The sequence below is a fragment of the Lytechinus pictus genome, chromosome 7 (genome assembly GCF_037042905.1).
Source record: "Lytechinus pictus isolate F3 Inbred chromosome 7, Lp3.0, whole genome shotgun sequence".
Classification (NCBI taxonomy): Eukaryota; Metazoa; Echinodermata; class Echinoidea; order Temnopleuroida; family Toxopneustidae; genus Lytechinus; species Lytechinus pictus.
Genome location: NC_087251.1, coordinates 5,628,128 through 5,644,565, shown reverse-complemented (window position 1 = coordinate 5,644,565; position 16,438 = coordinate 5,628,128). Strand labels below are relative to the sequence as shown.

Sequence of the window (16,438 nt, the reverse complement as noted above, 5' to 3'; positions counted from 1 at the left end):
GGCACTAGCGTACCTAAGGGGGGGGGGGCAGACTGCCCCCCCTGACGAGTCACAACTCATGCAGGGGACGTATCCCTGCCCCCCCTGACGAGTCACAACTGATACAGGGGACGTCCCCCCTCTTTTGAACCGGAATACTTTTTTTTTTTTTTTTGCTTGTCAAATTTTTTTGTGGTAAGAAACCCTTTATTTGTGGTTGAAGACCTTTTTCTTTTTTTTTTTGCTTGTCAAAATCCTCCAAAAAATTTGCCCCCCTTCTGGAAAATCCTAGGTACGCCACTGGCAACCGGAAAACCTCGATCTACATGTAATAACTTCATCCTTGTTGATTAAAGATGTCTATCTTTCGTATTTCATTCACATATTTTCAGTAATTTCTTATTGGCACATAACTTCTTTTTTTTTCTTCTCCCCCTCCTGCTTCTGGCTCCTGCTCCTCCTCCCCTTCCTCCTCCTTTTTCAACCCCAGAGGGCGACACACTGCGAGAGTAGGCTGTCGGGTTCCAACATGGCGTTTACATTTGTCGCTTTTTGCTACTTGCTGGCCATGATATTGGCTGCTGTTTTGATCTTCTTTGCAATATTCCACGTAAGTTTGCTCGAATTGAAATGGTTGAATGTTTCAAAATAAAATTAATGTCAGTTAAAATTAGGTTATGATGTTGGTCGTCCAAAATAGGGCGGTATCGAATATTGTTCGGTCCCGCTTACTTAGTTTCATGTTACTCACTCGCACTAATATACGAGGTTAGTATATTAATTATATACCAACCTCGTAGTCGTACAAGGCCAGGGACCGTGTTTGACCCACTCTAGGCGACACCCCAATACTTACCCGTGTTAATAAACTGGGACTCCACTCACGCGCATTTGGGCAGCCCTAGCTTAGAACTAAGCAATATTATCTAGAAATTGTTAAACTGAAGTCATAAAATATGTTCTATTAAATAAATTGATAATGTTTAATCGGTACTCACCGGTTCTTTTGTTGCATTTTCAGACCATTTCTCACAATTCTTCGTAAATATTTGCGGCAAATTTTGTCGCCATAGACAGCTATACGTCCATCTTTAATAATAAATGGAGTGCCCTTTATGATAGTTGTTAATGCCGCGGAGAAATCGTTAGGCATTTTGGCCTGTGTTCAAGGCGTTCTTTCTGTTTTATTTTTTATATTGAAGATTGTGCATTTGTTGAATAGCGCCGTCTACGTCAGGTATGAGATCGAGTGTATAAATACACTCTTCCAAAATAATTATGATTCCGACCTGGCGCTGTTTAACTTCAATCTCTTTCACCTAAATTAGCGATGAATGCTAGCATTATAAAATATATATTATTAACGTCTGACGAAAAGAATAATCAACCGATCAGCCGACGAGAACGCGAATCACGTGATCTTCATATCAGCTTCGATCGCGAGTCAGAAGTGAAGAGCAACTGCCCAGAAAATCAGGAAAAAGCAGTGAAAATGTAAGTTCCCCTTCATTTCTTTCATTTTTTTGTTGTTGCTAACGATGCATTTACACTATAAAATTATAATTTAAATAAGAGAAAGGAATATAGCTTGTACTTGTGATATAATATAGAAATATCCTGTTCTCAGAGATTTCTAACCAAAAATACTACTGATGTCACCTAGTATGAGGTCCATACATGTAATGTTTGGACCTCATTGGTACTAGGAGTGGTTTGACCCTGGATTTCGAAGTAGTCGGCAAACATCGCTTCATTGCTGAAGTAATATTTGCCGAAACTCCTTCTCGCTACGCACCGGGGCTCTTTCCGGTAAGTAGCAATACATAAAAAAATTATACATAGCCATAGGCCCTATGATTATGAAGTAATTTCATTAAAAAAAGAGCAAATTTCGCTTACCTCGGCCTAGCAAGTGACTTCGTTTGTCTCTTCTACGGAAATACAAGGAAGCCCGTTGGTGGCGCTAATAAATTTCACAACCTTGATTCAGCTCCTCGGTAATTTTGTAACTGTGTCTAAATTCTTTGAATGCGCAATTCTTATGATTAATTTACTAATTATGGGCACCAATAAATGAAATACCTTCAAAAACATAATTCAAGATTACTATTGGCGATGATAACACTTTTTTGCGATTAATTTAAAACGATGACTAATAAAAAAAAATGAAAAAAATACACATGCCTGGAATGAAACCAGCAGTACAAGCTTTATTTAACGAACGTCAAATAATACGGCACTATACGGTATACCAAAGTCTATACAATGAAAAGATTGGACACTTCACGGACTTCGCGTAATCAATGCCTTGCGTACATTTGCGTGTAAAATAGTGTAGGTGCCTAGTCTTTCCCTTGTCAGATTATGCGTGATATTTTATGTGGGCAAAAGCCCAGTATATTTTGAATGTGTCGTGTGTGTCGCGTGCATATGACTGATATTCCTTCGCACGCGAGACGATATGAACCCATGGGTGCATGTTACTAAGTTTCTTAAACAATTCGGCCCTAACCGGCTAACGTGTATGCGGAAATGCATTCAGATCTGACTTAGATCTTACGTTAGATTTACATGTAGGTATATTCAATAGCTAGACCTAGACTTGTCTTAGTTATTTTCACGAGCCAGTACATATTATGATTTGGCCTTCGACTTCGTGAAATTAGTCACCTCTCTTCTCGTGTGTGACTGTTGGTGTGTGTCATTGTGTGCACTACTGTGACTACACTGGGAGAGGAAAGAAGTCATCAGCGCTGACGAAATAAACGGCAGTGAATGCACTGATGACTTAAACCAGGAAAATGCTGTACATTCTTCACCCCATTACAACACAGGTATATCGCTCACTAAATTTGATCGGGATATCTGTATTATTATAATCTAGCACGAGAAGACTTAGTTAGAGTTAGACAGCTGGCAGCCGTCTGTTTCGAGGAGTTATTTAACATTTTTTAATTTCTTTTATTTCTCCTCGTACAGAAACGGCTCGCTATCGTGCAGCCACCATTAGGGGATTAACAATGCAAAATCCCCCCGACGGGGCTCATCGATTTTTGTCTTTATTTCATAAAAATATATAAAAAGAACTGTACCAAAATAAAGATTATTATTCCGTTTTGGCCTGAAATGCACCAAAACGGGAAAAATAAACTTAAAAGGGGAAAAAACAGTGACTTACTTCGGCTGTCGCGCAACTTCACTTCCCTGTTTTATCCGAACTTAATAAATAAACATGGCCATTGAGTCCCCTGTACAGATCGAGCTAGAACTTCGGTCTCTGTATTTGGTGAGTGGAGCCAACGGAGTTCAGCGGAACAACCAATATAACAGAGACCGAAGCTTTTGGTCTAGAGAAGACTGAGATTTAAGAAATGGGGTCATCAAAACAAAAAAAATGTGCTTGAATCTGAGGTTTTTAAAATTCTTCTTTTATCATGTTCTTGCATAACAGAGCGAGACTTTATTCACCGTTTTTCCAACGGCGACGGGTCAGCGTCAACATCAAATCTTTACCAAAGTTTAAGTTTTTGAAATGTCATCATAACTTAGAAAGTATATGGGCCAAGTATTTGAAACTTGGTGGTTATCAAGTATTACTGAACATCGTGCTAGAGTTTGAGGTCACATGACCAAGGTCAAAGGTAATGTTGTAAATCGGATAAAAAATCAGATCGAAAATCGGATTGGCAGTTAAGCTTCTTGAAAATTGAATTGGCAATGTTTAAAAACAAGGAATACATCAAAAAAATTTTAGCAGTCGCGTTTTCCTGACAAAGTCACAAAGACGAATGCATTGGAATGGAAGTCGCCAACATGCGCGATGGTTTGGAACATGTTTTAAAAGAGTTTTAAGGTGTTACTGCTTTAAAATAAACCAAATGATTTTTATTAGAAAGATAAACGAACGACTCATCTTCCGAGCAAAGTCGCAAAGGAAAATAAAATGAAAATAATTGTCATAGATCACAGGTTAATGAACGTTTGGCGGGACATCTTTATTTTTAGGTGCTATCGATTAAGAACGCCGATTGTGGTAAAATCGGATAAAATCCGGAGCCGATTTAAAAATCGGTTACAACCTTAGTCAAAGGTCATTTACGGTCAATAAACTATGTTGAGGGAATCAACATCAAAATCTTAACCGAAGGTTAAGTTTTTGAAATGTCATAACTTAGAAAGTATATGGACCTAGTTCATTAAACTTAGACATAAGGGTAATCAAGTATTACTAAATATCCTGCCTGAGTTTCAAGTCACATGACCAAGGTCAAAGGCATTTAGGGTCAATGAACTTTGGCCATGTTGGGGTGTTTGTTGATTTTCAACATAACTTGGACATAAGAGTAATCAAGTATCACTGAACATTTTTTGTGAGTTTCAGGTCACATGACAAAGGTCATTTAGAGTCAATGAACTTAGATTATGTTATGTATATCCGAAATCTCAACCAACGTTCTTTAAATCTCATAGCTCTGAAAATATGTAGATCTAGTTAATGAAACTTGGACATATTAAGAGTAATCAAACATCAATGAACATCCTGCTTGAGTTTCAGGTCACATTACCAAGGTCAATTAACTTTGGCTGTGTCAGGGGTATTTGTTGAATTGCCTTCATACTTTGAAACTTTATGGATCTAGTTCATGAAATCAAATGTGGACATAAGGGTAATCAAGTATCACTGATCGCCTTGCACAAGTCTACGGTCACACGATCAAGGTCAAATGTTATTTAGGGTCAATGAACATACTATTTTATCATCTTATGAATTGTGTTTTTTGTGAATGATTATTCTATACTGGTAGTCATTTTCAAAGTCAGCACTGCTGCTATATTGAATTGCGTAATGCAGGCAAGACTGCCAGAGGCGCTCCACTTGTTTTGATATATCTTAGCTGCATGGTGCCATTTGTCACTTTTGTGAGCTTTGTCTGTACATGTAATATGTTGTAAGAATTAAACCCTGAAATAGTTGTACATCACTCTTTAGTGCCTTACAAAGTGGTGAAAGTGGCTGGAGATACCATCCCAAATTTATTCCATATACATGTACTACATGTGTTGAAATTAGACTATGCAGGAGATAAATTAAATGATGATTTTTCAATCACAGATATCTTGAAAGTGTCTGAAAGAATTTTATTTTCTTTCCAGAGTGTTTTTCTTTTCCATATGAAGAATATTTCATTTTACAAACAAAAAAGAACAAGATAATTCTTTTAATGAGATTTTTTTGTTTCTAACCTATGTCTTTAAAGATCTAACAGATAATAGAAATCACTTTTAAACTGTGTTCATAAATGCATATAGCAATGGTAACCTGATGAATTTATGACATTTTAAAGAAATTGAGAAATCAGGTGTGTATTTCACATCCGACAATATCAGCTGCATACGGTACACTTCCAATGTGCAAAATCAAGAACCAATCCCGTTCACAGTTCTGCAAAGTTATTGGTGTAAAATGTGTCCATTGTATGTGCAACATTATTTAGTGATTCTGTTTGGATGGTAAAAGAGTAGTTTGACATCATTACTGACATAACTTATATAGATAGAAATACTTATGTGCTGATTGTGTTTTGTTCTCTCCTTCAGATTATTGCCTTTGATGAGCTGAAAACTGACTACAAGAACCCTATAGATCAGTGTAATAGCCTGAACCCGGTAAGTAGGAATACAGAAAGGTTGCGGTCATTGCATTATGATCCATCCTTCATGTTAGGAGTCAAAATTCATCATGTGACATAAAGGAGTAAAACTCATGTGGGGAGAGGAGGATGAGGGATAGTCTGCAGGCACAGACCCTGAATTAAGCGTTGATCTACAAATGTGTCTTCACAAAAGTCTAGCAATTAAAACGTGACGGATTTGCAAAGCAGACTAGAGGTGGGAGGAAGAGGAGAAGAAGAACAAATTTGTCTTATATCATATAAGTTAGGGTTTAATTCAGTCTTATGAATTTTATAATAGCTATCATGATGAAATATAGAGTATCTGTGTGAAAGGAACTTTTCATTGCATCACAATAAGTTTCTAGAAGTAATCAGGTAATATATTTACTTCACATCTTTTGAAAGAAACAAAATGATTTGAATTTTTATATGCCCGTCCTACGGGACGTATTATGGTATCACGTTCGGTGTCCGTCAGTAAACTTTTCCTTGTAAACGCAATAACTTCAGTTTGAATTAACCTTAGGTCATGTAATTTAGTGTGTATGATACTAGCATAGATCCCAGAAAGCCTATTGATCTTGAGTTCAAAAGGTCAAAGGTCAAGGTCACAATGCCATGTTTTCATCTTACCCTTTTGCAGTCGTTGTTAATGCGATAACTTCAGTTTAACTTAACCAAGGCTCATATAATTTGGTGTGTATGATACTAGCATGGATCCCAGGAAGGTCAAAGGTCAAGGTCACAGTGACATGTTTTAATCTTACCCTTGATACAGCTTTTGTTGCTTTTTGTTGTTTATACCTGTACATTCGTTTTCATAGTGACGATTGAAAGTGGAAAGTACTTCCACTTTTCTTGCTTGAACAATAACTCCATTTTCCGTGTAATAGGCAGGCGTATTATGTGCTCGCCCCAGCGACACTCCTATTTGATATGTAATACATGTAGAAATATCTACTACATTATATGACATTTTTTCCCCTCACAGCTTGTACTTCCAGAGTACATCATCCACATCTTCTACAATGTACTGTTCTTGATTGCTGGTCAGCTCTTCACAGTAGCATTGAACCTCCCTCTTATGGGATATCATATTTTCAGGTATGTGGTTTTAAGAGGGGTGTTATCATTTACATAAACTCTTTATCTTCAGTCCTTCAAGTGAGGTTCAACTATTGAGATGTCTTGAAAAAAAAACACAACAAAATAATTCAAGGTTAAAGACTGTTATGATAGACTGTATTATTAATAATTTAAAAATACAAATTCAAGTTGTATCATTGCAACACTTTTGCATCATTTCCCTTAATTGAGTCTTTATAAAAATAAAAACAGAATTGGATACTTTAGTAATGCTTTTTTTTACATTAGACTCATGGAACATTGATTGCATTCATCCAGTTATCACTCAGAAAGCTATATAGTATTACATATCATTATGAAATTGTTGTCCAATTACATGCTTTCAAAAATGATTTTGTTGTATTATACCAAAAATAAAAAGAAAGTTTTGCTACCTGAATAATTTATTTAGACATATGTGTATGCTAGATGTAGATTTTATCAGATTTTATATCACATATTTCAACAAAGTATCTCTCATGATATCATCTCTTGATTTGTCTGACAATTAATTCAAAGTTTGAGCATGAATGATATTTTGATTTACCCAAACTACTTGCATTTGATAAATACATGTAAATGGAAGTTCGGCATTCTGCAAACAATCTCTCCTTTGGCTTTATTTTTCATTAGAAAGCTTTGTTTTCTGTATCTGATATGATAACCTTTAGTTACACAAATCCTTGAATAGGCATATATTTTTACAATTCCATGATTGGGACTTGGCCTACATAAAAAATAGCTTTAGAGTGTTTAGCACTGTTGTTGCTATGTTGGCTACGCATTGGTTCAAACCTATCAGAAGGAATAGCTTTTATATTGTTTTTATTTTAATACATGATAGTGTAAGTCTACCTTAGTTGACACCCTTTTAGCCTAAAAGGACCGGGCAATTTTTGTAATGAATCTGTAACATGAAAAATTTGTGCCACATTGTTTCATGACTTTTTCTTGTAAATCTTGCACAACTTTTGAGACCTTATTTGTGACACCCAGGTATGTGTTTCCAAATTACACAACATGAAAGTGAATATCATGTACCCATTGAATTCAAATTCTGTTCGAATATGAATGAAATGAAAATGAAAGTCACTGTTAGCCCAAATTCATTACTGTTTATTTTTACTTTTACTTATTTAAATCAATTGATTTCATGCTGTTTATGATTAGAAAAGTTTTGTCAACACTACTTTAAAAAAAAAAACAAATATGAAAGAAGGTTCATGTCAATAAAAAAAAAATTATAATTCCAGTTGAAGCTTAAAAGTTGCAACATACAAGGCCACAGTTGCTTTTCATGCTGGACTTTATAAAGCTCTAACCATATTGTGCAAGACTGCCATCTTGAGTCCAATGAACTAATGTACAAAAGACTTTATAATCATACGTGCATGGAATACAAGTCGAATACACAAAGATAAAAGTGTTTTTAATGAATATCTGAACTGGAGTAAGGCAGTATTGAATAAGCATTTCACTTTCTAAAGTGCCCCCCCCTCACACCCCCTCCCTCCCAACTTCCAAGGATAAAAATGTGTATATTAAAGGGATGGTCCGGGCTGAAAATATTTATATCTTAATAATTTATATAGAGTAGAATTCACTGAGCAAAATGCCGAAAATTTCATCGAAATCAGATAACAAATAATGAAGTTATTGAAGTTTAAAGTTTAGCAATATTTTGTGAAAACAGTCATGAATATTCATTAAGTGGGCTGATGATGTCACATCCCCACTTTCCGTTTTCTTATGTTATTACATAAAATCATATTTTTTTCATTATTTCATACTTGTGTGAATAATATTTCTCCCTTATAATGAAATACCGGTAAGTTGCAGCAATAAATATCTAATGCACTAAATCAGTTGTCAATCCAATTTTTCTAGTTCTTGGAGGAAAAAAATTAATAAACCTAATTTCATATAAGTGGAGATGTGACATCAGCCCACCTAATGAATATTCATGACGACTGTTTTCACAAAATATTGCTAATCTTTAAAATTCATTAACTTTTTTTTATTTGTTATCCGATTTTGATGAAATTTTGGTATTTTGCTCATTGAATTCTACTCTATTTATTAAGCTATAAATACTTTCAGCCCGGACCATCCCTTTAATGATCGAGCCACTCTATTGATAGAATGTTGATAGAAAATATTAAATAAATTACAAAAAAATGTAACAAAATTTTTATTTTCAAGTATGTTTCATTCATTCCTTTTACCAGATATGCGAACCGGCCTGTGATGAGTGGTCCTGGTCTGTATGATGCTACTACTATCATGAATGCAGACATCCTATCCAGGTGTATGAGGGAAGGATGGATAAAGCTTGCCTTCTATCTTTTATCATTCTTCTACTATTTATACAGGTACATTGAGTCATTGACCCATATTGATAATCCCAATATTAATAATATCAGCCGTCTGGAGTATTTTTCATTATGTTTTATTCACTATTGAAGGTTTCTGGATTATATACCAGTGGTTTTCATTGTTGGACAAATTCTTCCATGTTCTCAAATTTATTAGTAATACATGTACTTACATGTAACTCATACAAAGTGATGTAGACTATCATTAATCAACTTGAGATCAATTGAAATACTTTCCCGTATTTTCCCCAACTATTTTTGTTTTTTGTCAAGAGGGAGGATTTATGTTTAAAAAGCTCAGTATTTTGTACCCATGATAATGATTTTTGTCCCTAATGCCATGATCACATAGGAAAATCTTACTCCAAGTTGGTCAAAGCTGTTTGCAATGGCATACCATCCGACAGTTTTAAAGTTGGCTTTATTGGTTTAATAAAAATATATGACACGATAACCATCTAAAAGAGAGAAATTCAGACCTTCATGGAAAAATGTGAACGGGGCTATTTTTCCTGGCTCTGTTCATTCCTTAAGTCACCTATTGTTCAGTTGCTAAGATAGTACAGCCTTCGAATTTTTGCAAAAGAGTCTAGTGGGAGAGTAAAAATGGAAAGCTTTTATTCAATTACATAACATTACATAAATTTGTTATAAGAATTGTTCAATATACAGGTATAAGTTAAAATTTAGTTTGATGTGTTTTTCTGAATGCCTTTAATGATGCATCTTCCTTTTCTTTGGTCTTAATGATTCCAAGCTCATGTACAGTATAAATGACACTGTAACAAATGACATTAAACAATATTTATCTGTTTTCTTTATAATATCTCACAGTATGATCTATGTCCTAGTTTCATCATGAAGTCAAATGAGGTTGCCTAACCTATATCCAGATGTTAACCAGGAGATTGCAAGGACATCGGTAATGGGGTTAAGATTAAGAGAAACATTGTATGTTAAGAGTGCTGTTTTCACAATGGTTATACAGGTACATGGGGGGGGGGGGGAATTGGTGTCAATAACATCTTAAATTATATTTCTCAGCCTGTATCAAATTGCGGTTAATCTAGATTGTATAAAATGCAAGCACAAACATGCATGATATACATGTAGTATTAAATTGATTTTATCAATGTTACTTCTTTGTTTGTTTCAAGTCCAGCCGTTGTACTAGGACGATTGACCAACGATGTATACATTGTAGATGAACTTAGAAAGGCTTTAAGAATATGTACGTACCATCAATTCTGATAAAATTCATTTTCTGACACTAAAGCATGATTTCAGCTGTTGGTGAATTGCCCCTTGGTAGAGGAGGGATGTATTCTGCATATCATTATTATGGTTATTTTTTATCAGCTATTCATTCAAATATTTTTAATGAAAGTTGTGAGAAATTACACTAGACATACATGTATGTAGAAACAATGAAATATATACAAGAAAGTACATGGCAGTTTCATACAACATGTATGTCTGATATACAGAGACTCTCTGAAATGCTCTCCAATTATTGTGGGTCAAGTAAGTTAGTCATGAAGTGATGTTGAATCGGAAAACATTTTGGTCTAATATATAAAAATAAAGGAATATATTTTAATCTGCTGTAACTTCCCAGGAATAATTATCTTAATATCATTTGTTGAATGGAGTTGATTATTGGAAATCATTGTGCAGGCAGTACTGGCTATAGATAGGATCTTTAAGAAATTCATGAGGTCAAGTAAGTAACACAATTATTAAAAATTGTGGAAAATATTGTAATGTAAACTGAGGAGAAACTCTACAGTTGTAACAATGATATCTTTATATTGTTTTTTTTTAATGATATTACTTAAGTTTGTTCTTTCTTATTAAGAGGTCTAGTGAAAGCTTTATTTTTTATTGATATTCAACAGTATGTTATCAATTCAGTGTAGTGCCCTGTAACATTTAGAGATACAAACAACCTTTTAATTGATTGTACATGTAGTTCTTTAGTACATTGTTTGCCATAGACATGAGATTACACTACATCATACGTTCATTGTATCTTGTATGTAACAAGACTGATATTTAATTTCTAGTTCTTTTTTATTCCAATTATTTTATAAAAATAGGTGAATTGTATTGATTAGAAGCAAAGATGGAAGATTCGGTGTTAGATCAATATCAAATTTGAATTTGTAGATATTTGCACAAAAATGAATTGTATACAGTGTTCCAGTATTGATATGTTGAATTCCAATTGTAACTAGTTTTGTTGTAGTGATTTGTGTTTATTGTAGATGATTTGATTTTGGAATAGAAATACTGGATGTGCCTTTAATTGCTGTCACCAGGAGCATGCAACTAAATATGTTCTTTAAAAGTCCTTGAAATTGATGAAATGAGTCAAAGGTCACATACCAAACTTTTTTATATTGCTGTAGGTTTGTTTTCCACACTCACTTTTATACTCCTTGGCTTGCCCAGTCTGTAGATCTTAGTTTTATTTCAGTCTTGTTATTGTAATTTTACATGATAGTAATGATATTCATTTATATAGTGCCACCTATCTAGAAATGATCCATTCCAATGTGCACTGTCCTGTTTTACCTAGAGCTCTAGTTTCCATTGCTCAATGTTTGAAGGAATCAATTCTGCTGGTCCCCATTCACCTCGCTTTGCTTGATTGCAGCAGTTTGTGGATAAAACCCTTGGCGAAGAAAAACATGTCTGGGCAAACCCTCTGTTTTGAATATGAGTTAGAACCACCAAACCATGGCATGCCCATAGTATATATTTTCCATAATAGCCAAAGTTGTCTAGGGCATAGGGCCCAGTGGGTTAATTCAATGTGACAGTATAGAATGACGTTAAATTGGTCAAATCTGATTTCAATTCAGTTTAATGCTGCTACTGTATGACACTTGCACAATTTTCGTTTCCCGCACTGGCATGATTCATTTGTGACAATGTGGGGTATGAAGTGTGTCAGTGTTTCCTGCCATGTTCCAGAGTAGTTCATGCCATATTCATGACGGTAATATCTCGTCATTCCCTTCATCATCATTCATTGGTGCATAAAATCAGACTCCGTGATGATTTTTGAATTGCCGTTTGTTATAGCCAAACTGCGCATGCGTTGCCTTTTAGGCCAATAATTTGGAGACTCGTGATAAATATGTGCAGCCTATTCGTGAGCTACTAGTCTTGAACTAGTTGTGAACTAGTTGTGTATTAATCGTGAACTAGTCGTGCCATGGCACGGCTTGGCCCATTGAAGTTATGCACAGTCTATAAATAATCGTCTCTGAAATTTGTTGCTCTGCACTGGTAAACCTCTTGAAGTGGTAGCAGCATATGACTTTTCCAATTATTGAATTTTAAGATTATCCAACAGAGGAATCATTTCTAGTATGATTTTGTCTTTTTATTTCATGCTGTCTACACCTGTGATTCTGTTTGGTAAAAGTACATGTACCTATTAATTCTGATGCTAATTGTTACACAGTTCTGACATAAACTATTGCACACAAACCCACTGCAAGAGGGTAGTTGCTTGGCAAATGAAAAATAAAAAATATTTTAATATTTCTGCTTAGCTTGTATGCTTGCTTAGTCTCTTGAGCTATGAAATTGGAATAAACTTGACAGGTTAATTTGTAATTCAGTGTATTTCCTTTTTTTTTATTGGAGCATGTGCTTAACAGTGATTGATCATTGGTGTAAATTTATGAAAATATGCAAAACTATTTTGCCAAAGTGCATTTGTAAATTGTTTTATGTTAAACCACATAGTATAGAGAATCGCAAGATTGAATCATCCCCTTTCAAATAAGCCCATACAGGAGATAATTTGAGTCATGAATACTGCTGACATTATATGGGCTGGGTGCCATGTCATGCATTTAATTACCCCAGATACATGAAATATATTGATATTGACCTAATTAAAGGAATTGTGGTTTTTACCATTATAATTTATAAAGAGTGGAAAAATTAGTAACTTAGTATCAAACCGACCGCAGGATTCAATTTGATATTCTTACAATAAAACTCCCATTTATTGATTGGATAATTGGGTTCAATTAAAGGGATGCTCCAGGCTGAAGATATTCATATCTCAATAAATAGAGTAAAATTTACAGAGCAAAATGCTGAAAATTTGATCAAAATCGGATGACAAATAACAAGGTTATTGAATTCTAAAAGATTTGCTTTATTCCGGTAAAACAGTTCTTGGCATGTCTTCATGAATATTAAATGTGCAAACTGATGTCATATCCCCACTTGTTCTTTTGTATTTTATATGAAATTAGGTTTATTAAAAAATTTTCTACCAAGAACTTAAACAATTTGATTGACAACTGATTAAGTGCATTAGTTATTCATTGCTGCAACTTATTTCATTATAATGCAGACACATTATTTACACATGTATGAAAAAATTAAGCAATTATGATTTCATGTGATAACATAAGAAAAGGGAAAATGGGGATGTGACATCATCAGCCCACCTAATGAATATTCATGATGACGTGCATATAACTATTTTCTCAAAATATTGCTAAATTTTGAATTTCAATAACTTCGTTATTTGTTATCCGATTTTGATGAAATTTTCAGCATTTTGCTCTGTTAATTTTACTCTATTTATTTAGATATAAATATCTTCAGCCTTGAGTATCCCTTTAAATATATCATTATGCTGTGGTAATAAGCAACACCTGGGACTTAATTAAGTCTTGCAATTAAACAAAAATTAACACAGATCAATATTGTATATTTGAGACTTTTTTTTAACTTAATTTGAATGCAAATCTTTTTGCAGTGTTACCTGGTCATCTTTATTTTGAAGTGATACATTTTTTGTGTGTAAAGATTTCAAATTCATAAAAGGGTGTAAATTTATCAGTGATAAACTAGCTTATTAATTGCTTTGGAGCAAATCAAACTTTACTAGGTTACAGATATTGCTAATAATGGAGATACACTGTATTTTCGAACTGGGTGCTGTAATTTGTGGATATTTCTAGAAGATGTTAGAGTCCTGTTATTGATGGCTTAATCCGGACTTGACATCTACTAGACTAAACGTCTGCAGTGTTACCTGCTGATCTCCGAACGGGAGGAACTGAAACGAGAGAGTAAGAGAGATGATAACTTTGTATTCTTGTACAATGATAACAGGTTAAGGCGGCAATTGCTTTTGTCATTCACATAATACTTTGCTGTATTGTATCGTAAAATGTCATTTCAAATAATGCAGTAAAGACAAGTTTTAAGTATTAAAGAGGTAACTCATTTTGAATATTCAACAGTGTGAGACCTGATGGTACATTTGACAAGCATACATTATGGTAAAACCATGCTTTATTTGACTAAATATGCTCTGCCTCTTTTGATATTAGGTGATTTATATAGAAGGAATAATCATTGTAGAAAAATTTGATATTGCCAATTGAATTTAATATTGTTATTTGCTATTTTCTGTTTTAGTGGAAGCATAATAAACTTGTTAAGTAATATCAATCATCTTCGCAAATCTATGCAGTAATTGTCATGTACATGTACTGGTCATTTTTTTATGGTGAGACAGATTAGGGGTCCTGTTTGATAAACTACTTTGTGATAACATTATTGGCTGAAAGTAAATTCGACCTAGAAATTTTGCATTAAGTCTTTATGGCTTGGGATCCAGGGAATGTAAATGACTTATAATTGTGCCATCAATGTGATATTCATGAGTGAATGGAATGTTTAGAGAGAGAGAGAGGGAGGGAGACGGAATAGATGGGAAGAATGGATGACGGGCAAGCAGGGGCGGAAATATCTCCCAAAAGGTAGGGGGGACACAGGGGCGGATCCAGCCTTCGCCAATAGGGGGGGGGAAAATTTGTTTCAGCCATATTTTCCCCGATCAGCAGCTCGAAGATGATTTGTGTTTGTTTGTTTCTTTGAAGGGGTAGTCCTCATTAGTCACTTCTTACCTTTATTCTTATAAATTCATATATAATATCATAATCCTTATTTATATGATGCGAAGCGCGAGCTAATATTTTGGAAATTTTATGTATTTTCCCTAAAATTTGAACATTCTGGGCAATGTTTTTTATCCTGAAAAAAATGTGTATGCAACTTAATAATTACTACGAACGCAAAGCGCGAGCAGAAATGAACTGATGGAAAAGATACATGTTAAAGACTGCGTGCAGTTGGCATTTAACAATCAAATAATGCGAGCGCGAGCTGATTTTTTTTTGGACATTTTCACCTAAACAATGGAAATGATAAGCACTTTTTGTAACTCAAGCAGAATAGGTATATAAGTAGACAATTAATGCAAGCGCGAAGCGCGAGCGGAAATTTTTGAGATTTAGTCCTATAATATTTACTGAACGAGACACTCTATTCATGTTTTGTAAATCATGAAAGGATGAGTATTAATAATGCGAGCAGAAAACTTTTATATAGGCCTACGTTTTGAACTGGTACCTGTTGAAAAGGTACCTCAGTGTTAAGGACTACTTGCACTTAGCCATGAAGGCGTTACATACTTCAACAATCAAAAAATGCGAGCGCGAAGCGCGAGCTGAAAAATTATGAAAATTTCTAAAGAAAGAATGGAAAATTTTAATCAATTTTTGTAATCGTGAACATGATAGCTATATAATTCAACAATTGATGCGAGCGCGAAGCGCGAGCAGAACAAAAAATCGAGATTTAGACCTATAATGGGCCACTCTGCATGTTTTGTAAACAGCCATAGGCTGATCGAGGGCTTTTTACCGTGTTTAAATAAAATAAATTAATCAAAATCAATGTTTTGTAAAACATGAAAAGGATGATTAATAGAGGGTCTTCCTACATTAATAACGCGAGCACAAAGCGCGAGCAGAAAAAATATTGATGTTGTGATCTGAAACTGGATAATGATTTAAATAGAGAACAAGTTGAGTATTTGAATAAACTGCGCGCGCGTGTTTCACATTTAGACCTAGAATCTAGGCATTCTAAATACATCTTTAATCATGAAAATCATGAAACTTTGATATTCTGATCTGAAAAAAGAGTCAATTACAGCTTTATATTTCAAGCACTTTGTGGGAAAATTGTCTGGTGGATATGGATCGCACTTAAAAAAAAAGAGCTAAAATTGTCATTATTATTACTTTGAGTTTTGACATAGGACCGGGACATCCTTACAACATATCATGAAAATGATGACTATCTTCCTATTCCTCTTGCTAAGCGCGAGATGAAACAAAAGGGACAATTTAATTATTAAATTAATATCATATTTATTAATGCCTAATGAGG

The 16,438-nt window shown here is 34.4% G+C and overlaps 1 protein-coding gene across 1 annotated transcript; it reads left to right on the top strand.

Annotated features, from left to right (window-relative positions):
* Positions 1-467: 467 nt before the first annotated feature.
* LOC129265581 (protein cornichon homolog 1-like) lies at positions 468-12,784 on the top strand. Its single transcript, XM_064101743.1, has 5 exons — positions 468-589; positions 5,578-5,646; positions 6,646-6,758; positions 9,008-9,151; positions 9,989-12,784. Exons 1-5 carry the CDS (start codon positions 509-511, stop codon positions 10,014-10,016), a joined length of 435 nt encoding a protein of 144 aa, XP_063957813.1. The 5' UTR covers positions 468-508; the 3' UTR covers positions 10,017-12,784.
* Positions 12,785-16,438: the final 3,654 nt, after the last annotated feature.